The sequence below is a fragment of the Coloeus monedula genome (assembly GCF_965178545.1).
Source record: "Coloeus monedula genome assembly, chromosome: 1".
Lineage (NCBI taxonomy): Eukaryota > Metazoa > Chordata > Aves > Passeriformes > Corvidae > Coloeus > Coloeus monedula.
The window spans coordinates 124,665,033-124,689,538 of record NC_138781.1 but is presented as its reverse complement, the minus strand read 5'-3'; the positions used below and the strand labels follow the sequence as shown (position 1 = coordinate 124,689,538).

General features: G+C 37.0%; 1 protein-coding gene across 1 annotated transcript in view; it reads left to right on the top strand.

The window, feature by feature from the left end:
• The window catches only part of ARFGEF1 (ARF guanine nucleotide exchange factor 1), an 87,529-nt gene that overhangs the window by 52,185 nt on the left and 10,838 nt on the right, over positions 1 to 24,506 (top strand). Inside the window, exons 15-32 of the mRNA XM_082303196.1 lie at positions 449 to 560; positions 1,744 to 1,949; positions 2,047 to 2,131; positions 2,673 to 2,844; positions 3,964 to 4,115; positions 7,545 to 7,673; positions 10,839 to 10,997; positions 11,343 to 11,493; positions 14,979 to 15,069; positions 16,105 to 16,145; positions 16,234 to 16,403; positions 17,029 to 17,180; positions 17,342 to 17,514; positions 18,488 to 18,648; positions 19,287 to 19,417; positions 20,270 to 20,399; positions 22,340 to 22,475; positions 22,564 to 22,702. Coding sequence (XP_082159322.1) covers positions 449 to 560; positions 1,744 to 1,949; positions 2,047 to 2,131; positions 2,673 to 2,844; positions 3,964 to 4,115; positions 7,545 to 7,673; positions 10,839 to 10,997; positions 11,343 to 11,493; positions 14,979 to 15,069; positions 16,105 to 16,145; positions 16,234 to 16,403; positions 17,029 to 17,180; positions 17,342 to 17,514; positions 18,488 to 18,648; positions 19,287 to 19,417; positions 20,270 to 20,399; positions 22,340 to 22,475; positions 22,564 to 22,702 — 2,490 coding nt within the window. The remainder of the gene's footprint in view (positions 1 to 448; positions 561 to 1,743; positions 1,950 to 2,046; positions 2,132 to 2,672; positions 2,845 to 3,963; positions 4,116 to 7,544; positions 7,674 to 10,838; positions 10,998 to 11,342; positions 11,494 to 14,978; positions 15,070 to 16,104; positions 16,146 to 16,233; positions 16,404 to 17,028; positions 17,181 to 17,341; positions 17,515 to 18,487; positions 18,649 to 19,286; positions 19,418 to 20,269; positions 20,400 to 22,339; positions 22,476 to 22,563; positions 22,703 to 24,506) is intronic.

The following is a 24,506-nucleotide window of genomic DNA, read 5'->3' as shown; positions in this document are numbered from 1 at the left end:
AATCTCCTCAGTGAGGTCAGTTTTATGCAAAAATAAAAGTTTCCTGTCATACCGTTCTGGGACCCTGCACAAAAACGCCTTAGTCCTTTAGGGCTTCAGTTTCTTTCAGTTTCCTGGTTTTATCTCTTGTTTGTTTCCATTCTTACAGGCAACTAATGGATTTGTTGATTGGTTCATACAGATTAAGATAAAAATCAGCAGAGCGTAATTGTTCTTTCCAATTCAAGATTTTGCTGTCTTTGTGGAATATCTTTTTCTTCATGAGTGCCAGAGTAAATGGGAATAGCTCATTCCTATCTAATGTGCAGTTTGATAAAGGAAAAACATTTCATATGTAGATTTTTCAGCATCTCATCTGAAATTTCTGAATCTTTTCACTTAAGCTGGTACAGCTTTGTGCATGGGTAAAAGGGTTAACTCTTGTTTCATCTTGCTCTTCATTGTACAGATTCAATAAGAAACCAAAGAGGGGGATTCAGTACCTGCAAGAACAAGGAATGCTTGGCACTACCCCTGAAGATATTGCTCAATTCTTGCATCAAGAGGAAAGACTAGATTCAGTAAGGAAACTGTTTTCCTAATGGTTGTCTGTGCTCATGCTGATGTGTTAATACTAATTGCACATCAGCTGATAGTGTTTAGAGTGTGTAACACATTATTGTGGAATGAAGAAAAGGACACGTCTCTCCTAAAATTTGTAAGCTCAAGGAATTTGAGTTGGAGGGTGCATTAGAGCTATACCCTGTGCTCTATGCCTCCTGTGGTTCAGCGAGGTGTAAAGCAGGAAGCTGACCTACTTGAGCTGACTCAAAACTTGTACTTAGTTGCTAGTATAGCTTGAAACAACTTAGTTAACTGTATATACTTTAGTAAGGAACTGCCAGAAGTATCTGTCCTTCAGAGATAGTTAAAAAAATAATCTGGTGCAACAACACTGAAAGGAAGTTTTTCTGCCCCCAAAGGAAACTTGTTTAATCTAGATTAGTTCTTTGATTTTATTTACAGTTAGCAGCTGTTGCTGGACTTGGAAAGGTCCTTCAATATCTGGCTAGGGAGGGTGGGAATATCTTGTGTTAATATTATCATGAAAAACCTAACTTTCTGAAACAGCACTTCTCATTGTGCATAAAAGCCGCACTCATTGGTTCCCATGTTTGCATCTGTGGCTGAAGTCACAAATTTCAGTCTTAATGCTTAGAATCAGACATCAAAACATTTTTTTAACCTCAGTTTACATATACAAGCATCTTTATCTGAATGCATGCTCTTTTTCACTGTACTGTGTTGCACTGACAGAGACCAACTCAGATGTATTTGAGTACCAGCTATTTATATTTGAGCATCCCTTGCATCTATTTGAGATCAGTACTCTAGGGGATAAAGTTGAGTTTGTTATGCTTTTCATTCCTGTAATAAGTTTCTTAGCTACAAAAATCATTATAGCAGAGAACAACCATTAGTAGTATTAACTTTGTCTTGTACACATGTGGAATTCATCTAATGAAAATACGGCATGTGAGTAAAAGCAGAGAAGGAAGAATGTAGGCAGATATGTATGAGCATATAAGAGCATTATGATGGAATAGATGACCAAAGTACTTTGCTTTAGACAGTAGAGGAGAAGCCAGAGTATGTCTTAGTTAGCTGCAATAGATGCCTCTCTTTTTGTAAGACATTTGACTCTGTTGTTATTTTTTTTCCAAATATAAATATACTAGTTTGTCTTTTCTATTCTTATTCTAGACTCAGGTTGGGGAGTTCCTGGGAGACAATGATAAATTTAACAAAGAAGTCATGTATGCATATGTAGACCAACACGACTTTTCAGGAAAGGATTTTGTTTCAGCTCTGCGCATGTTTCTAGAAGGATTTCGTCTACCAGGAGAAGCTCAAAAAATTGATCGCTTAATGGAGAAATTTGCTGCTAGATACTTAGAATGTAACCAAGGGTGAGATATACTTCTTCAGAACTTTGGGAAGTTGAATAATTAGTAAAAAATCCTAATAAATTAAATTTGCTGTTCTTTCTCTCCTTTTTGCCTTCAGGCAAACTCTTTTTGCTAGTGCAGATACTGCATATGTTTTAGCTTACTCAATTATCATGTTGACAACAGATCTTCACAGTCCACAGGTATGTTGCTGGAATAAATATCTGTGTAATTCATAGGCATGTAACTTCCAGGCTTTGTGACAATGTGGTTGTAAAAGCTTGATGTCCAATTTAACACCAGTATGTGTGTAAGAAGTAAGGAAACGTAAATTTGTGCATCTTTTAGTAACAGTATTATGTTCCATGGGTGTTGAGGTTTTGAAGTTTTTTTGGTAGGCCTTTCTGTAAGGTAGATTTCTGTAAGAGATCGTTTGGTCTGTATGACAAGATAAAGCATTTTTTTTCCTTTTTTGTTTTTAAATGTATGTCTAATTTGACATACATTTGATCTGTGGATCCTACCAAATGCTTGAGTGTCCATGAATGTCCACATGGCTTTGTGGTATATTGTAGATTTGACAGTGTAGTCTTGGATATGTTGAATACTTCAAAATGTCTTCTGAATCAGCAGGTTTATCCTTGATGGTAACTTTTCACGTGCTGGGCAGTTTTATAGGGAGCATTATAACTGTGATGAGCTTACCTCATTTGTTGATATTTACAGCTACTTTCTGCATTTCAGGTTAAGAATAAAATGACAAAAGAACAGTATATTAAAATGAATAGAGGTATCAATGACAGTAAAGATCTCCCTGAAGAATATTTGTCTGCTATCTATAATGAAATAGCTGGAAAGAAGATTTCAATGAAAGAAACAAAAGAATTAACAATACCCACAAAATCCAGTAAACAAAGTAAGTAGTTGCAGTGTTAGCTTTTTTCAAGGGTTGGCTCTTCAGTTTCATGAAGTTCTCCTTTGTAAAATAAGAGTTGAATGAAGCAAACACCACTCACTTAACTCACAGCGGGTCCTAGCTTCTAATTTCATATCCTTTTCTTTTTAACATAAATGCATGATGCTAACCTCACTGCATTAAATGCAACTGCTTTTTTTCACTTCCTTTTGCATTTGAATTCCTGGCAGTCGGTGCATTGACCATGAAGGAGGCAGGTTTTGCTGCTGAGCGGCAACACAGGGAAATTGGAGGGCTCTGTGAAGTTACAGTGTTGCCAATTATGTACAGAGCAGAGCTCACACACTGGGTCTATCTTCTGTTTCTAAAGTAGCTGTTGTTATTTCCTGCAGTAACCAATGTCATCTTCAAAAATTTTGCAGTATTTGGTTCTTAGGGCCCTAATTTGTGCACTTTATTAATTATCTTTTCCTCTCTCAGATACCAGAAGAACTTCTTGTGTTTTGCACAGTGTGAAGATTGAGATGTTACTCATTCTAGCTTTTCTACAGAGAACATTGAGAAACTTAACTTTCCCCCAACATATTTATATAATTTAAGTCCTAAGGTTAGCCTTATGAATGGATTGCTTGCAGGAAATTTGCATCTGGAAAAAAGAGATACTCTTGTTTTCAGTGTTCATTCACTTAGCATAATATTTTATTGTCATTTTTAAAAAGATGATTATTACATACTACTTGGATTTCACTCTCTTGATGAGATGGAGGTTCTGTTACAGAAAATAAAAGATTTAACATAGTTCTTGCTCTGAAAAAGGATGTCTGCTAATGGATTGCTATGAAATATCTCTTCATTTTGAATTTGGCTTAATGGGTGTGATACTTAACCGTGTCAGTATCTCTGTTGTTCAAATCTTAAAATTCTGTTGAGATTTAAAAATAGTTTACATTTCATACACATATTGTGAAAAAAATACAAGAAAGTTGGTGTGATAATTTCAGAAAGTAAAGGTAAGACAAAAATGCATCTGAGTATTGTACTTAATGAAAAACCTAAAATTGTATTCCTAAAGACACCATTGCTAAAGATGCACAAATGAGAGAAAAAATGTGTTTGCAGGTGTTGCTAGTGAAAAGCAGAGAAGACTCCTCTATAACTTGGAAATGGAACAAATGGCTAAAACAGCTAAAGCTCTCATGGAGGCAGTGAGCCATGTTCAGGCCCCTTTTACTAGTGCAACACACCTGGAGCATGTGAGACCCATGTTTAAGGTGAGATACATGTTTAGATAATCATGTAGAATATCACCGGTTCTTAATACAAATGCTGACTGACAGGATTTATTGGAAATACTAAAGATTTGTATCTGCTATGTTTTGCTCATTTTGTGAGTTATTTAACTTGCTACAGGAAAGAGGATTTTGAGCCATCTAATCTAGTTTCATTTACCCTGGAATTTAAGAAGTTTCTGTGCTGATAGAAGAAGCATCTTGAGGCAATGGAGATGTTACGATGAATGTGTTCAAGGAGAAAAAAGTATAAAAAGTAGTTAAAAACTTTTTATTTCAGATATAGAGGTGTAGTCAAAAAACAGATTCATAAACGTGAGCAATCACTAATTTCAGGTCATTGTTTTGAGTCCCCCCTAATGTTTCTAATGGAGATTACGTCATTGCATTTTGGGAGAGCAGTTATCAGGAAAAACTTTAATCTGATGTTGCCTGTTGCAAATGAGTACTATAGAAAACCTAGGACTCTCATCCAGTGTAGGGGAGGAAGCTGGACCTGTATTAATCTTTTATTCTAAACTTCTGTCTGCTATTTTGTAAGTGCAAAGTTGTGTGCATCCCAAATGCCTTTGCCATAGTGGTGGATTCAGATTCATAGATAGAGTATGTCCAGTAGTGTCCAATGCCTCAGTGTGCTCTTGGATGTTGTCTCTGACACAGCTAACTCACAGCAGTCATCTGCCAGTGAGATGAATTGTTACGCCCTTACCATGCTCTCATTTGTGCCCTTGTTCAAGTCATGGTCCTCACATGACCCCTGTGTGAACTGCTCCAGGGAAGTAAGGTCTCAGACTACTACCACTAAATAAACAAATGGTTCCCTGGAGGGATGTGCTGTGAGGTCAGGTGGAGCTCCAGGCCCAGGAATCACAGAAACATTTAGGTTGAAATAGACTCTTAAAAGCTTTGAGTCCCACTGTTAACCCAGTGCTGCCAAGTCCACCACTAAACCATGACCTGAAGTGCCACATCTACATGTCTGTTAAATACTTCAGGGTTGGTGCCTGCACTCCTTCCTTGGGCAGCTTGTTCCAACTTTTGTCAACTGCATCTGTGAAGGAATTTTTCCTAATATTCAATCTAAACCTCTCCTGGTGCAACTTGAGGCGGCTTGCTCTCATCCTTTCCCTTGTTACTCGGGAGAAGAGACAAATCCCACCTCTTTCACCAGCTCTGTTGTCGTTCTCTGGACTCACTCCAGCACCTCCATGTCTTCCTTGCAGTGAGGGGCCCAAAACTGAACACAGGTTTCAAAGTGCAGCCTCACCAGTGCTGAGTACAGAGGGAGGATCACTGCCCTGGTCCTGCTGGCCACACTATTCCTCATACAAGCCAGGATGCCATTGGCCTTCTTGGCCACCTCAGCTCAATGAGGATCTAGCTGTAAGATTGCTGTCTGTGAGGCAAACTTACGAGTTCTCTGTCACCTTATTAAAAAAACTAGCATAGTATTCCATGTGTACAGAGGAACACTAAGGACAGACCTTGTTAAAAATTTACTTCTAGGCTGTTCAAGGTTGGACGTAGCAGATGTGTACGTACTTTCTGTTGACTTCCTTAAGACTGAAATAATTCACATGCAGGCATCTGTAAAATTCATAGTGTGATTTTCTTTAAGATACCAGCCCTAATACTTCCTACCCTTTAGGATCTGAAAAGTGTATTTCTAAAGTTCATTTTCACTGGAGCAAAATATGAAGCACTGGGGTAAATTAATACCCTAAACATCTTTCATGAAGGTGCTAAGAATTAGAAGTTGTTACTTGAAGTTACTTGAGGATGTTCATGAGCTAAAGTACTGAGGACAGTGTGATGTATTGAGCAGAGGACCCTCTTACCAAAAAAAAAAAGAGAACTGTGGAATTTAAATAGTTAATTTCACATTTTTTGTTTAGATGTAAATTTTCAGCAAAACTTCACAAATTTCTGTGAATCTCACCCATTGATTTCCACATTAAATGGATTCTTATAACTGTATTTAGAGATACACTGGCTAAATCTTTAAAACAGAGCAGAAATTCACTTTATGTACCCATCTAAGCAGTTCAAAATGTATTGTCTGGTTTCGAGGCTTAATTTTCACCTTTAATAACAAAACAGTTTACAAATAACAGCTATATCTAATTACAAAGCACAGTATACAGACCATTAGATGGTTCTTAAGAAATTATTTCAGTCTTGTGGTTTTGGTTTTTTTTTAGATTAGTTTTGGTTTCAATAGTAATGAAAATTAGGAAGGCAGTGGGAAGAAACATATATTTCTGAACATGAAATCATAGAATAGTTTGGGTTGGAAGTGACCTTTAAAGGTCATACAATAGGGAATTAAATCCTGAATCTATTAATTCATCTGATGCCTTTAATACTGTCCTGGAGTTACAGTTTGGTATGTGCAAGCATTAAATGCTTTTCAGAGGTAGTGCTTTTGGAATTGCTGGCTTAAATGAAACCAAAGCTCGGTGGTGCATCATTTTGTTATGAAAGTAAGTGTGAAATCTGTTGCTCCTTGCTGTGCCCATTGACTCTGTATTCATCTGGGGTGCCTTCAGGTAAAATTATTTCTAAAATCATTCTGGGTTCCTCTCCATAACCCCATGTAGTTATGGTAAGATCCTTTGCATTTTCTCACTGTTTTTTCTGCCTTTGGGAGAGGGAGCCTTGACCACAAGGAGAGTGTAGACTCTCTTGCAGTAATTTTTATTGCATCTGTTTCATCCTCAGTGCCACCTAAGGCAAGAGGAATGCGAAACATAACAGTGGCTTAGGTACAAAAAGATGGAGGGATAAGAGCAACAATATTAGTAGTAGAGAGATAAGGCAAGAGTCATATCCTGGGTTTTTTTGTTGTTGTCTTACCATAATTTTAGTGTAATTAATAAAGTTTGCCTTTTTTTCCCTACCTTCCTTTTTTTTGTTGTTTTTTTCTGGGGTTATCAGGACAACCTAGTCTTATTTAAGTATGTACTTTTCATCGTAAAGAAATCTGTTAACATGGTGTGTTGGTTATTACAATAACTGCAGACTCTACTTTCCAGTGTGCAAAGATGAAAGTCATCCTGGTGCTAAAACTTTAACGGACATCTAATTAATGTAGCTTTAGGCTTTGGTTTTTACAACTGTCTGAGGATGGTTGTGTGTTAGTTACTGAGGGAGAGGACAAGTGCTTTTGAAGAGAGCTCCACTCTGCATTACTTCTGTCCCATTCTGTGTCTCAGGTCTCTTCTAACCACGCTTTATACTATCCTGTGTCTCGTGTCTGTATATTCTATTTCCTTTTTGGCAAAAGACAACTTCAAGGTTAATGATGTAAGTTAAGGGTGGAATTTACACTTCAGCAAGATATTGAAATGGTAACATTCCCTTCAAGTACCAACAATTGCTGATTTAACACTTATTTTGCATACATTCCAGTTGGCATGGACACCTTTTCTCGCTGCGTTCAGCGTGGGTCTACAGGACTGTGATGACACCGAAGTTGCCTCTCTTTGTTTGGAGGGTATACGTTGTGCAATCCGGATTGCTTGCATTTTCAACATACAGGTAAAAAATGTAAGATTGAGACAATACTTTGATTTATGTACCAGCAAAAATGTTAGTGGGGTTCTAAGAGTCCTTGCTGCAGAAGCTGTGCACTTCAATACCTGGAGGCTGCCTGCTTCTGACATTGCAGTTTCATCTGATATTAGACTGGAAGTGTAAATGAGGTGACCTTTATAAAGTTTTTCCTGGTGTTTTGTGGTAAGTGCTTCCATGCCTCTGCACTGAAATGTTTGTTTCCCTAGAAATTGACTCATTTTATGTCAAAGTATTTTATTTCTAGCTTTGTTACAAAGCTGTTCAGATGTGTTGTGTTGTTTTATAAAATTAGTCTCTCTGTCCTGTAAAATAGTATCTCTGTGAACTGTATTTGAAATATTGTTCTCAACTTCAGAGAGATTATACTAATCCAAAATGCCTATAAATGGATACCCTTGTTAAAAGGTTATGGCACTGGAAATGGCATTCCTGATGTAGTGAATGAATGGATCTTGCAGTAAGCGCAACGCCAAGAATGCCAGACTCTCAGGTTCCAGAGGGTAATGGTGATTAAACTTGGGCTTTTTTTGGCTTTGGTTTTGCTATTTTAAAACCATTGGTAGGGAAGGTACAATTATGTTATTGTAGATTATTAGTTAATAAATGGAGTACTAGTCTGCCATAAGCCCATTATAGGGATAGCTGAAGAGAGGGTCAGGCAAAATTCATGTGTTTGGCATTGTATTTCATGTGTACATTGAAAACACTTTAAAAAACAAACAAACAAACAAAAAAAACCAAACAGAAACCAACCAAACGAAAAAACCCAAACAAGAAAACACACACCAACCCCAAAACCAACTGTATAAGACTAAGTAGAAAATGCTGAACTATGATACAATAGTGAATGCTTTCCTTCCTTCCCCCTTGCACTTGTATTTGGCTAGTTAGATAACTTTCTATCACTAATGTGGAAAGGCACATCGGGACCTGTGATTCAGCTGCTTAAAAAAGCCCAATTGAGATCATGTGAGGTTTCCTTCCTCTGTTTTTCCACCTAATTTCTGCACCACCACCTGTCCCTGAGCTGAACAGACTTAAAAATTTGATTAACAAAGCCTTCCCTGGAGCCTGCAGATGTTCAGTGAAATTCACACTCTGGTTACTTTTGTTTCTAAGCTGCAGAGGTGGAACTGGTACAAATACCAGTTTCAGCAGCTGCAGAGTTTAGCTCTCAGTCCTGCAGTGGTCAGCCTTGCATGGGGAGGGCAAGGACGTGTTTGCTCTAAGATCCCTATGACTCAGTTGTACCTGTCCATTGGCTTGGGACATGATTGAACTGGAGGTGTTCCCAAAAAAAAGGTTTTAAATTGCAGAAAATGGGAAGTGTTGCTTTTGAATTTTCATTATAAGCAATATTCCTTCTTGGTTTTCTATGGAAATTGTGTATTGTTGGTGTAGTTAAAAACTATACTGTTTGTACTATTTGTTGGTGATTTCAGTATTACAGGATGATTCCAATTCACAAGATCTTGATTAGATGGGATATTATCTGATGTCAGACACCAGATAGCTCTGGTGGTTTGAAGGAGACTGGCACATTTGTACTTGAGCTGATTTAAGGATCTTTTTTGTTGGAATCAAGTTTTTCCTCATGTGCTTAACCAGTGATGGCAAGTTTTCAGTTTTCATCATGTAAAAGTACAGAAATTAAGATTGGTGCCTATTAAGAATTAACATTACTTTACACACCTTGAGAGATAATGGAGGAACCTGGTTGCCTTTAAGAAAATTTCCAAAGTACACAATATAGTTTAAGTTATTCATATTCACCTCTAAAACCTCAATTATAGTTTCTGGTTTTAATTATTTATGCTTTTAATCTTAGACTTGTCACACAGTCTGTCTTTTGTCTTTAAGCATTTGAGACCAGATATGCATCAAAAGGATGTACTTAATCTGCTTGTATCATCAGGTTTTATTTTCTAGGTGATGGACACATTGTTTAGTTGTTTGTCTTCTACGTTGCTGGCTTAGAAAAAGGCGGGAGGGGGGACTACCTGTATGGATAAGTAGGACTGAAAACGTTTTGTTTTTACTGAAGATGCACAGTTTGTAGGCTCCAAAGCTTCATTGCTTTGTACACTTTCTTTAGGACTTCCATTTTTCTGTGCTTTTACATGACTTTCTGTGCCTTTGCCAGCATACCCTGCAGTAGTGGTTGAGTTTGAATGTGGTCCGTGGCTCAGTGGCAATCTGTCCCTTCTGCCATAGCCCACTGTTGGGGTGTTTGTGTTCTCTCTCTGGAATCCCATTCTTTCTGGGATTTTTTTTTAATATTTTGTATTTGGTTGTTTTCTGTGCTCAATGATTTTTTTATTTAAAAATAGCCCTAAATATACAAACAGTTAAATATATTTCATATTTGCCATTTGTTTATCTGGTGTACAGCCATTTCACTCCATGGCCTTCAGTTTATACATAACAGGAGAATAAAATGCACTTGTGGGCTCAACTGTAATCCCCTTTTTACCATTGTAATTGGTTCATGTGACATCTGAGGAGTTTCCTTTATTGTTTCTAGATACCATACACATAAAAATTGGGTAACTGTAAAATTTTTTTGGTGAGATCTGTCTAGATTATGGTCACTTGCTGTTTACCCATGACACTTGCTTCAGAAGCTTCTGAGGTGCTTCAAATGATGCAGATTAAATCAAATAAGTTTTGAGCAATTCCATGGAATTGTCATAACATACCTTTGAGATACATTTTTTAGATTTTGTTGACAAAAAATGCTACAACTTGAGTGAGTCTGCTAAGGCAGAATTTTCAGAGTAGGTCTGAGTAGAGTACCAGAGTATTGAAAGCTTAGCTAAGTAGCAACATTTCTTCTGAAACAGCATCCTGATTTCCCCAAAAAGACCAAACCAGAAACCTAAACACAGCCTGTGTGTTCTATGCTGTCAGACATAGCACTTCATGTTCCTGAATAGAAGGAACCTGATTTCACCCCACAGATATCTTCTTCCTGGTGAAGAACATGAATATTTTCACTGTGCTTTGGAAATTCAGTTCTAGGAAGAGAAAGGTAAATGGTATCATTGATGAAATCACAGAGATTTTACTAAGAACAAGAAATGGCAAAAACATTTATGAGACTTTTGTTTCTTTCCCTCCCATTTGTAGCTTGAAAGAGATGCCTATGTTCAAGCATTAGCAAGATTTACATTGCTTACAGTGAGTTCTGGTATTACTGAAATGAAGCAGAAGAATATTGACACCATTAAAACTCTCATCACAGTGGCTCATACAGATGGAAACTATTTAGGAAATTCCTGGCATGAGGTACAAGTCATTTGTACTTAAACTGTAAGAAAGCATATTTACTAATTTTAAACACAGTAGTGTGCTTGTTTGTGCATAAATACAGTGGGGTTTAGGTAAGTGCCGTGTATATACTTTTGTTGCATACATTATGCAGCCAATTAAAGTAGCAGAACATGTCCAAGTGAGAAATAAAATTGTGAGAGATTAATCCAGTACTAATTAAATTAATACTCATTTTAGACAGAAGAACAGATTGTCTGACCTCAAGTGTTTAGAATTCTTTTCTTCTAAAGATCTTTGCTTGTTTTTTACTATTTCAAGCTGCTTTTTGTTGATAAACAACTTCTTTATTCTCTGGAACAGATTCTGAAATGCATCAGTCAACTTGAACTGGCACAGTTAATAGGAACTGGAGTAAAACCTCGCTACATCTCAGGGACAGTGCGTGGCAGGGAAGGTTCTTTTACTGGAACAAAAGATCAGGCACCTGATGAATTTGTGGGGCTGGGACTGGGTAAGTAATGCAGATAAGAAGTATTTCATTTAACTGGTTTTGTTCAGAGATTTAAATTTGTTCTGTGTTTTGTGTGAGGTTCTGACAAAAGACCAAGAAGTTAGTCCTTACAAAACTTAGGCTTTGAGTAGGCTGATTCCAATTTCTGGAATATTTAGTTTGCTCTGTTATTATTGCTAGGGTGGGAAGTGTAAGAAGATTATATATATTATTCATTTCTATTAAAATATAGCTTTCCAACTAAGAATGGGTTGCAGATGGTATGACCTGATTTAATAATATTGCAACATTAGTGTGCCAAGTATTTTACCAAGCAAGCAAGTCAGTATGTGTAGGTTAAGCATCTGTTGTGGAGCTTTGCGAGAAATACACATAATTCAAACCAAGTGGGAGATTAATTTAGCTTAAATTCTGAAATTCCATTTTTTTTCCTATTTTGGTTACTTTGCTACTGAGTAAGTGCCTTTTCTAGGCTTGAGCACCAAGATATACTCCAAACATGAGATGATGTCTCTTATCTTCCTAGAAAAGCCTAAGTCTTACCTTAAATTATCTTTAGAAGGTTGGGGCTTTTGTTTATTTGTCTGTTTTAAATGGGAACACAGTTAAAGATATTGAGGTACAGGGTATTAGAAAACACTGGAAGTGCCAAAGTGTATATAAAAGTCTATTTGACTATGAGAGAGTTTCAGTTGTAGTGCGGTGCTCAGTATCTCCTGCTGTTTGAACTTCACCCACAGCCAGACAAAAGCTTTGTCCCCTCATTTTTTCACGTTTTTTTTTTTTTTTTTTTGAGTAGTGATAATTTTTCTATTTTCCCTGATCTTAGCCCCCAAACTAGTCCTAATCATCCAGCTTTGTGTTCTCCTCAGACAGTTGTTCTTCTTCTATAGTCAGTCCTTTTTTTTCCTGTCTGCTCCCCTTTGGCCTGCCTCTGTGTACTCCCCTCACCTTGCCAAGCGTTGATGAAGGGAAGACTTAGGCCTGGAAATCAATGAGTCTGCCAACACTCTCATATACTGAGCTTCTTCCTGCCCTGCCAATATGCATCCTTCAGTTCAGTGTTCCCTGATGACCTGTGCAACTTGGCTACTTTCAAGTGCTGGCAGTTTCTCTACACTGCAGTGACTGGCCTTTAAAGGTTTTAAGGTCTAATAACTCAAGAATGTAAACTGTATTCAGGTGTCTCAAAATCATACTTGCTAGTAATTGGTATAGGTCCAGCTTCTAAAGACCTTTTGCTGCTGTCAGTTACTTCTCTAGGGAAAATAGTTTATGCCCAAATACATAAAATGTTTCTCTCTGAATTGAATTTCTGGAATGCTTATTACAGTGCACATATGGAAATTTCACCATTTTCTTTTTTTTTTTTTTTTTTAATAATGTTGCTTCAATCTTATAGGAAAATGCTTAACTTGGTTTTCATGCACTAAAGGGCTGTTAGAACATTTTCTCAACTGTTCTAGTTATTTCGCTTCTTTCCATAAATCCTTTTTTGCAGAAAGTTTAATTTTCTATGATTACTCCAAGGTATGCATTGGAACTATGGGTTTCAAGCAAGCTTTCTATAAACCTGGATTCCTGCGAAGAACACATAGTGCATATGTCCATATATACAGACACACATTTTACAGGAAAATAGTTGTTTGAGTGAAGTTGCAGTCTGGTGACACAGAAAATCCATCTTTGAGACCTGCTTGCAAAATCAGATGTGGATAAGCAGCAGCACTCACTTTTCTTGCTGAAGTTAATGTGGTTTTGAAATAACAGTGATGGCAAAACCAAACCCAAAAGCTCCTTTGCTCATTTACTGCCTCAGCAAGGTTCAGGTGTGGCTCTTCAGGCATCTGCATTCAAATGTTTTCATCTCTTGTACTATCCTACTGTTGTGGCCCTTTTTTTTGTTGTACTTGGAAATTCAAAACATCACAAGCATGTGGGTTGTAGAAGTAAATGCACAAGCATCTGTTCTATTGCTTCTTTGGTAGGAATGTTGCCTTACTTGGAGCTGTAATTGTGCAATTCGCATTTCTTCTACTTCAGTTTCTGTTCACAAAGTTGGAAGACAAAAGCTGCTGCTGTGAGTAGGTCACAGCTGAAGTGTACTTCCTAGGTAACCAGAAATCCTCTTTGGACACTGGGAATCTGAGGAATCTCTTTTTCATAAATCAGAGTTACATAGCTGACTCCCATGTTTCATTCTAAAAGATTTCACAACTGTTGGAGTGTAAGTCTGCTGTCTGTTTAGGTTTTCAGGCATTGAATTACAAGTCCTGCGATAATAAGGAATTCTCATGTAAGCTGGTAGAGTTGGTTAAGGTTCTGACTCCTTGGAAATTGCCCTTCAAATTCTCTTCACACTCTGCTGCTCATTTGATAAATTTCTTCGCTGACTCGTTACCAAGATTCAAGCTAATTGACACTGGCAGCTTGTGTGCTTACAAGAGAAGTCTTGATCAAACCCAGTGGTGTTATAAGTTGCTGAAATATTAGTATGAGGTTACATATGTATGTACAGAAAAATTGTTCCATAAATGCCCTAGAAAAGTACTTCAGATAGGTCAGGTTATATAGATTTGACAGATAGTCATCTCCAGCCGCCTCCAAATGTGGAAGGAGCACATCAAGACTTTGAGGCAGGCTGAAACACGAGGAGTTTTTCTCTCAGCAAACCTCTGAGAACAGAACTGCTTGCCTTCTTTCAGTCTCCTGTTCTTCTCTGTATTTCTGAAAAAAGAAAAGCCCTGAATAAAGGGTATGTGGAATTACCCAGAGTGATGGCAAGAATCCTGCTCTTTTTTTTTCATGGTGGTACAAGGGGAGTTTGGAGATTGCTAAAAATTTCAGAATTTTTCTCGCTGCCTAAGTTAGCAGTTTCTTCATATGAGCTTTCCCAGATGTGGGTTACAGTTTCCAGCCTCTAAAATAAATAATTGCTATTTTTATTTGTAGATATTTCTCACTGTTTCTGGGTGATAATTTCGTTGTAATTGAGATGTAGCTTTAAGATGGAGTTTTGGTGGAAGCTCTTCTTTGTGAATGATAAACAAAATCTTTCGGGATGGATTTACTCACTTGATGCTAATTAAGCGTGAAAAATTCTCCTCTAAGCTGTATTCTCAATCATATGTTATGTATTTTAAGTAGCAAGTTCACCAAAGATTCATTGAAAGATGGAGCGAAAAAGGTGATTCTTCTGGGTTTTATTTTTTTCACTTGTATCTATTGCTCCAAATGGGGATAGTCTTCTGGGACTAATGTAGTTTATGCATGGATAGGAAATCCAGATAATTAGGATTACACCAACATGCAGCTCTTCACTGAGGTGGCCAGCTCATGCAAGGGAAATAAATAATGTACTTCTCTTATTTGTGAATTAAAAATATATTTAATTATACTGGTAGTGGCACAACTTTTATTCTTCTTTCTCCCCAATCCAGTCTGTATTCTCTCTTACCCATTTTTCAATTTTTTTTTTGCTGTAGTTGGTGGAAATGTGGATTGGAAGCAGATAGCAAGTATTCAGGAATCCATTGGTGAAACTAGCTCCCAAAGCGTTGTTGTTGCTGTAGACAGGTACTGTATTAAATCTGTTGTTGCCACCTGAAGTTTCTTAAGCAGTATTTGAATATCCTGTGCTAAGAAAAGGATCTTACTAATTTATTCATTTATTAGGAAGAAATACATAAAAACTAACCTAGAGAAGTGCTTTTCAGTTTGGGGGTGTTTTTAGGATCATAGATATTTTTGCAGGAAGGAGCAGAGCAAAGATTAGGCAAGAAGCTTTTTTACTGATAAAATTACTACAGAAGACTTGCAGAATGAAGTCTGCTGCAGTGTCTGTTGAATCTTGATTTGCTGTGTATAGTAACAGATAGCAAATCTCATTTTGCCTTAGTACTGAGGGCCTTATTGTCAGACCCTTTTTCTCCTAAATGTTATTACTGACTCCCTGCTTTCCTCTAGGTTATGTAGATGTTCTCTGAAATGACCAAAATTATTATTCCAGTCTTCCTTTCTATGAATCACATTTATTTTAACTGGATTTGGCTAGGCAGAATACATATTATGAACATTCCCTGTTAATATCATAGAGTAGAAGTGTTCATGGATCTTGCTTGCTCAGCATGTAAGAAATCAGAACATACAATTTTTTTTATGGTTGTCAAAATTGATGAAGAGGTATCATTTTGAAGGCTTACAAACATTGTTGTGGTTGAAGTACAGGCAGCAAGATCGATGTCAGTTCAATGAAAGGTTGTCTTGCAGTAAAATCACATCAAGTGCACTAGAAGCTTGATGCCAAACACATAATAGGTGTTTAGGTTTGCAGTGTCCCTGCAAACATGGGAAGTGTTTCAAATATCTGCTTGTCATGACAAATGGAAATTAGGCACTCTGGAGACATTTGACTTCTGTATTTGGATCAGGGATAATAAAAACTGACAGTATTATCCATATGTCTTTGCAATTACTAATCGATTTTAATAACTAAAGGTAATTAGAGGCTATCTATATATTGTTAAGAAAAACAAGACAAGGAAGTTTGAATACATTTAATAGATGCTTTTCTTAAGAAATTTTAACAGTGTCTTTAACTGCACTTTACAGAATATTTACGGGATCTACAAGGTTGGATGGAAATGCTATTGGTAGGTTTTATCTCTTCCCTACCCCTCCCCACCCGTGTAAACGAAATCTTGGAAAAACACTGCATTAAAATCTGTGGTCATTTAACAGTGGATTTCGTTCGCTGGCTTTGTGCTGTGTCTATGGATGAACTGCTGTCTGCTACCCACCCTCGAATGTTTAGTCTGCAGAAGATAGTAGAGATTTCTTATTACAACATGGGCCGGATAAGGTTACAGTGGTCTAGGATCTGGGAAGTTATTGGTGATCATTTTAATAAGGTATGTTCATGATTATAGTGCATACTCCTTCACTTACTGGTATACATTAATTTTATTTTGAGATTTATTGGAAAAGCATGTGCTTATCTGAGTCATAGTGGTTTTTATGTCCTTTTCTGTAAGCTCGAACCAACAAAAACTGTAAAGCTGGAAAGACCTGCGAGAAGGCAGAGGTACACAGTATAATAAATGTAAAAACAGAAGTATACATTAAGTTATTTATCATAACCTGAGTCTAGAACTGGCTGCTGTTAGTTTTGTGTTATAATTTTGGGGGGTGTTTCATGACACTTGGATAAAGAGGTTGTCTTCAAGTCTAAATTGACTGTTTATCAAATGAATGTTTGACATACATTTTTAATACAGCTGTCAAAGTCTTTTTTAGACAGCTTGCTTATTTTTAGGGGGTTTTAAATGCCAGGTTATTTAACATAGAAGATAGCTGGAAGTAGTTAGGGATTACTGAATTGCATAAACAGTGTGGTTTCTGGAACTGACTGCTGTTTAATTTCATTAATTTTCCAGTACTGCTTAGTTCTCTGTTATCAACTGTAAAGGCAGCTTGTGTTGAATCCATAAGAATTCCGATGCAAGCTTACTCTGCATTTCTATTCTACATTCTCAGGTTGGCTGCAATCCCAATGAAGATGTAGCTATTTTTGCAGTAGACTCATTAAGGCAATTGTCAATGAAGTTCTTGGAAAAAGGTGAACTTGCTAATTTCCGATTCCAGAAGGACTTCCTAAGACCATTTGAACATATCATGAAGAGGAACAGGTAATCACACAGAATTAACTGAACTGCCTGGGATCACAAGCATCAACTTTTGCAATTAATGTTTCAAATAGCCTTTGTAAAATCAGTCGTTAGAGAATTGTACTATTCTAATTGATTATGTAATTTAATTTTAAAAATTACTGTTTATTATCCTAATTTAGGTCTCCTACTATTCGAGACATGGTTGTACGGTGTATTGCACAGATGGTGAATTCCCAGGCTGCTAACATTCGTTCTGGCTGGAAAAACATTTTTTCAGTGTTCCATCTGGCAGCTTCAGATCAGGATGAAAGTATAGTGGAACTGGCATTCCAGACTACAGGACACATTGTCAGTGAGTATGGACGATATTCAGACGTCATGCAAGTGTGTCACTCCAAGAGCCCAAGAAGCTTTGTTTGTCTGTGGACTCCACAGCCTGCATAGTAGAGCCCGCTGCATGTCTTGGAACCAATGATTTACACTTTCCAATCACTCCTCTGAGAAAATACTTACAAAAGTCTTTCAATAAGATTAGAGTTAACTGGCTTTCTTCATGCCTTTTGGCAAAACTTACCTCTTTGTAGCATTCTGTAGTAAAACAAGTCAGGCCTTAAGTAATTCTATTTAATGTGTACATTTTTATTTAAGTGAAGTATTCCGGGGTTTCCCCTAGGAAAAATAAAAATTTAGCCATTTTACTAATATGTTGTTTGCCTATCTTCTTCTGTGTTTCTGACTTGTGCTTGTGTAAGGCCTGTTTAGGAGAAAGTGCTGAGCTAGGGGGCACTATGATAATTTTTTTTTTCTCTCTCTCTCTCTATTCTAATCTAGATCCTAGGTTTTAAGGGATTTCTTTATTCTGTCTGAACCTCTGCAAGTTTATAAAACTATTTCAGCATCGATGAAGGACTTTTTTTTTCTTCAAAAGTAGCTATTTAAAAACAAGGCAACATGTTGCTGAGGAGGAGGTCCATCAGTAGATGTAATTCCATGCTTCATGCATCCCTCTTAAGCTCTGGTGACACAGACTAGTGTTAAACAGTAAGCCTATTGCTCTAGTCTTGCTTAACTGTTACATTTACCTGCTTTAGTCTAGATGCTACTCTAATTTACTTTAAACACTCACTGTCAAAATGAAATGCCCTCTGGGTACTTTTTTTTTGTATTCCTTTTTTTTTTCTTTAGTTTTTATTACTACTCAGACATTTGACAACACCGGTCAATGAACCAGCTTCTCATGACTTCTGTTACAGACAGTTCATATTAGAATTAATAGATTTTAAAGCATGACACTTTTTTTTCTCCTTTTCACACTTTTCTCTCAGCAATCGTGTTTGAAAAACACTTCCCAGCAACCATAGATTCTTTCCAGGATGCAGTCAAGTGCTTGTCTGAATTTGCCTGCAATGCAGCATTTCCAGATACCAGTATGGAAGCGATCCGCCTCATTCGCCACTGTGCAAAATACGTGTCTGACAGACCTCAGGTATAGTCTGTGTTAACTAAATTATAAGTGCTTTTATTAAAAAAAAAAATTATGCTAAACTTATTGTCTTCCCTTCAAGTTTCATGGATTAATGAGAAATATACTTTATTCGGAAACAATAGGATTATAAAATGCCACAGGCTTTGAAAGTATCAGCGATTTTTTTTTTTTCTCCTTTTATTCCCCTTTGCCAATTCCTATCCACCCAGTTCAGCTGGTGACTAGTATTCCTGAGAGCTGCTGGAAATCAGCATATCTCAGGATCTGCTCTCTACCGAGAAATCTGAAGAAATGGATAATGGCGTAGCCAAAAATGCTTGATATCCTCAAAATGTTATGGTTAGATCCTCACTTTCAGAGCTGTCTCTGTAAAAATGAGAGCAAGAGACTCACACTGAACTGCAAGCAAAAACTGGTGCTTGAATGTATAAGCTTGTTTGGTTTTTTAAGTTTATTCTTGATAATATACTAAGCGTTACTTTGAAAAACGCTTTCTCAGTGTTACAGTTTTGACTGCCAACTCATCTGAGGTATCAGGGATGATACTGTTGCAGGAGAGATCATTGTTTACAGTCCAAACTGTGCTTTATTTTGAAGATCTAACTTCTATGACTGTGTAACTGTGTTTCCTTCTAAAGGCATTCAAGGAATACACAAGTGATGATATGAATGTAGCTCCTGAAGACAGAGTGTGGGTACGAGGATGGTTCCCAATTCTCTTTGAGTTGTCCTGTATCATCAATAGATGCAAATTAGATGTAAGAACCAGGTAACAATCAGTATTTGTAATTCAAATTTTAAAAGACTTACTTTACACTTCTAAAATAGAAATACCTCTTGATAAATGTAATCACTGTAAAATGACTTAAATATGTAATTTGGGTGATACCACTGTGGAAACAACAAACACCTTTTAAATAGACACTGGAATACAAAAATGAAGTCTGTGTTCTGTACATTTGAAATTTTTGTTTTCTGTTACAATAAATAACAAAGTTATGTAGCTGTTATTGCATTCTGTGACTAGCCCACCCTGCTTACCCTGGGGATTTTAAAATTTACCCTGGGGTTTTATAGCATGATTCATTAAGTGGTTGAGGATTGCAGAAATGGTTAAAAAAGCAAAGGTGTACTCTAATCTCTTGTAAAACTTGCTTAATTTCCTGGAATATGATTTTCCCTTGTAAAGTGTATTCAGTTGCAGTTCTGATGTGAAATATGAGGGGTAGTGTACAAATAACTTTATATTTACACGTTGGCATTCAGGCTGTGCATCTGGACTCCCTTTATAGCTGGTGAGGGTTAGTAGTTGTTTCTAAACCTTCATATTTTTTAACTGGAAATATTTGTTTATTAATTTTTGTGGCCCTTGGTAAAGAAGTTGGTTTATTATTTTCATTTTAAATTACCCCACTTCTCAAAAATATTTTTTGGCTATTGCCTGTGTCTATAAAGTGCTTTTTTTACAAGCTGATTTTCTACTTATTTTTTGTGTACTCATGTGCACGTATAATGTTCTCAATGGTATTTGAGTTAGTTATTGCTGCTGTAGTTGTACTTACTTGGTCTCGTTCGTGTCTTTCTGTAACTATTGGTAAAAGTTGTTCTCTCTTCTTTTCAGGGGCTTAACAGTAATGTTTGAAATAATGAAGACATATGGCCATACTTACGAAAAACACTGGTGGCAGGATTTGTTTCGGATTGTCTTCAGGATATTTGACAACATGAAACTGCCAGAACAGCAGACTGAGGTGAAAAAAAGTGGAGGAAGATAATTTACATGAGAAATAGATTTACAGTAGAAAACCTGTAATATAGGTTTGTCAAGTAATGTAGGGTAAACCTCAAATTTTGGACAGTAGACCTGTGCTTCTAGTATCCTTGTTTTGTTTTAATGGCATTCTGTTGGCAGGTGTTATCCCTTTTTTAATTTTTTAAAACCATGTATGTAAAAGGCCTACTAGTTTACACTAGGAACAACAGAAGAATAGCATAAAATGCAATGTATCTAGGGTTTATAAGAAGAACTGTAGCTTTTACATGTGATGTTTGGAATCTGAGATACACAACATGCTCACCTAAGTGATGTTATGATCCGGTTTAAACCCAGAAAAGCAAAGTAAGCTAAGTCTCTGTGCATAAACAGGAAAGAACTTAAAAGGTTCAAAAATATTCAGAAATGAGATTAAAACCAAACGAGATTAAATGTTTTGATACCTAAAAAAATTGATGTATTTTATTTAATAGGAGAGAGGCAAAGAGAAGAGAAAAGAAAGAAAGAAATAGAAAAAGAAGTGTGTGTGGGAATTGGGAGAGGTGACAGGGGTTAGGTGGAACCATATCACCCATCCGAGGGCCCCAATGATGTCTCGTTGCTCCCCTCCATCTGCTCTGCTGGTGGTGAGGGTCCCCCATTGCCACCGTGGCCACGCTGCCACACGGCGCCACACGCCAGAGAGTGCAGAATCCCGTGGATTAATGCACACTTTGGGCCAGGTGGGAACGCCCACGTGTCTCCCCTTGCAGGGGCCAGCTTGACACTGTCCCCTGCAACACTGAGGCTCTGTTGCATCATCTCTGGTGCTCTGGGGCAGGGTCTGGGCACCCCTTTGAGGGGGGCCCCTGTGATGGGCCATGGCACCCCCTTCTGCTGTGGATAAGCTTCTCCCCCCTGGTGAGCACCCTCAGCTGGGCTCCTCTGCACAGTGGAGGATGGGCAGTCTCTGCACCTCTGACCACAGGCTTTTCCAAGACACCCAAAGCCTCTCCTCCCCCCACCCTTTGGTTCGAGGGTCTGTGTGAGCCTGGCAGCTGATAGCCCTGGGGCTGTGGTCTCCCCCTTGGAGGTGTTAAGCGTGTGCTTTGTGAATGTCCCCAGGCCTGGGCTGTTACTTTATCTTATCTTCATCAGTGAGCGGTTTATGGCCTCAGACAGGGCCCCATTCAGGGTGTGGTAGTCTTCACTGCAGCTTTTGTAATACAGTTTTAAAAGTCCTTCAAGAAAATGTTTAAGTCATAAACTATAATATTTCACTCTCTGAAAAGTGAGGCTTGTAATCAGCAGTGAAATCACAATTAGAAGAAATAAGTTCTGTTAGTTCAAAATTTTTTGATGACAAGGCCAAAAAAAACCCCTCAGCCGAACAGAAACCAAAAAACCCCATAACCAGCCCACAAACAAACAAACAAAAGCCACCCAAAACAGCACTGTGCTGTTTTGACCAGCAATCTGGGTTTTGATTTGCAAATCAGAACTGGGTACTGTTCTGACAAACAACTGAACAGAAATGAGCTTTAAAATGTAAATAATGTGTAAATTATTAATATTAGAAGTTAGATTAAAACTGTCAATTGTTTGGGAGGCTTTGTCTGGCTATTTGTAATAGGACATGTCTTACTCTGTAAATTTTTATTCCCTGGAAAACACTTAAAAGAAACACAGCTTTAGCTTGGTGTTAAATTGTTGAGCTAGGATTGGACACTTAGACAGTCGTTTGTTTGTCTGTTCCTGTAGTTCTTTTTAAACCTGCTAGCTAGCAAAGCAGAAGTTAAGGCTCCAAATTTTGAAGTTTTGAGATACAGAAATGAATTCCGTTTCACTGTAAAGCAAATTGAATAAATACGAATGTTTATATCTGTATACTGAAGTTTCACCTTAAGGTTGTAACTCTTCTCTTTTTTTGACTTCTAGAAAGCTGAATGGATGACAACTACTTGTAACCATGCACTTTATGCAATATGTGATGTATTTACACAGTATTTAGAAGTACTTAGTGATGTTCTTTTGGATGATATATTTGCACAGCTCTACTGGTGTGTGCAGCAAGGTAGGAGCTGTACAAATTATGTTAAAACAATGTTAACATTTTGCTCTGTTGTATGTGAATAAACAAATACACTGTTTGTCTTTTACAGACAATGAACAACTGGCACGATCTGGTACAAACTGTTTGGAGAATGTTGTCATCCTTAATGGTGAAAAGTTTACCCTAGAAATCTGGGATAAAACTTGCACTTGCATGCTGGATATTTTCAAAACTACAATCCCTCATGCGTAAGACAACTGTTAATACTTACACTTGTAAAATAGTTTAACTAGATGATGTACCCATTTCAAACTCTTGGATGTCTCATAGGTGGGGTGAACAAAAAGCTGTTACCTGTGGACTAAAGAGAAACAGACTTACTTGAAACGTAATGATAAATTAGGTGTAGGTATTCTTTTGTATTGTAAATGATAAAGTCTTAAAAACTGAAATACTGTATAGGAGATAGGAAAAAAAAACCCCAACAACCCTGAGAATGTAACATGATTCAGTTTTAAGGTTTTGGATTTTTGGAGAAGTACTGTCTGATTTTTTTGGTTATTTTCTTTTTTGTAATAGAAGATGCAGGCTTTGCTATTTGTAATTACTTGTGAAGCTTTTTCCACAAAATACTAAAATACTGCAACAGTCCTACATACTCAAGTCCCTGTGGTTGATGATTAATTTCCATCATATGTTTATATGAATCTTAATATTTTTGTGAAAATGATCTTAGATACTTGGTAACTCTTTCCCTTCATATAATAACTCGGTGTGAGGTTTCTTGGAGTAAGGCCATACCATTCTAAGTGCTATGTTTTATACATCCTAGAGCAGAGTAATGAGAAATCATGGCATTATACCAAAGGTGAGGGATTTTTGCCCTGCACTACCAACAAACACTGAGATGAAACACTACTTGTTTTCAAATCTGATAGTCTTCATGGTGAACTGCTGTATTATTACTTGTCCTGTGTCTGTCATCCAGTTCATATTGTTTGCTTCTGGGACTTTCTTTGGGCCTGAAGAAAGCTAAAGCAAAAGGAACCTTCTTCATTTTAGTCTTTTCTTTAATTTTAGAGTTGTGTATCAGATAGCACTGTAAGAGAGCTTCATGCATTCATTAAAAGATAAAATCTGTCACTACCTCACCTATTTTTTTATATAACTATGTATAAATTAATACTATCAAAAATAATTATAAAACGAAGGTGAAAGATTTGGGAGCTAGCAAGATACTTCTGCATTTTGGTAACTGCCACAAATAAAATTGAAACATGAATCTCTGGATGTAAATGTCCAGCTGAATTAATCCTAACTTACTAATGGCCTGTACTTGGAAAGATTTTGAAGTTAATATTCACTACAAGAACATTTGCCTTGGTTTCAGCATATGATCAAAACTTAGGTTTCTGAGTATTCTTAGAGTTGAATATTAGAAATCTTTCTAGAGCACCATTTTGGATATCTTAATATTTAGACATACTCGAAATATTCCTTTTGCCTTTCGTTACATCTAATTTGAAATACGTGCATTATTCGCTTTGACGTTGAGGCACTTCTGTTTCTCAAATGGGTTATTTTTCCTAGGAGAGTATCCGACTTCTTCCTTAATCTTTCTCTTTCTCTTTCTTTCTCTTTTAATCTTTCTAGACTCTCTTTTGAGAACTTCATTATATTATTCCTTCTTAAATTTCTGGGAGGTTCCCAGGTTTTGCAGTCTTATTTTGATTTTATATTAGGGTACTCATCTATTTTTCTTCTCTTTCTGAGTCCTGATACTTCTTTTTTCCTCTCTTTTTATGGGATCTGGTTCTTTTTCTGAGACTTCTGGTTTGGCTGACATTTTACATATTTATTTCTTAGTCCCTCTATTAGCCTTATTTTTGCAATGGAGCTTTTCCAACCCTCCCATCCTTAGTTTCTTCTTACTTTCTTTTTAGACAATGCAGTTTTAATACTCAGCTTGTTGTGGAGGCTGTCTCAGTGCTTAGAGAAGGCAAATAATCTTTTTACCTTTGTTTTTCCATGCCGGGAAGTAACACAATAGTT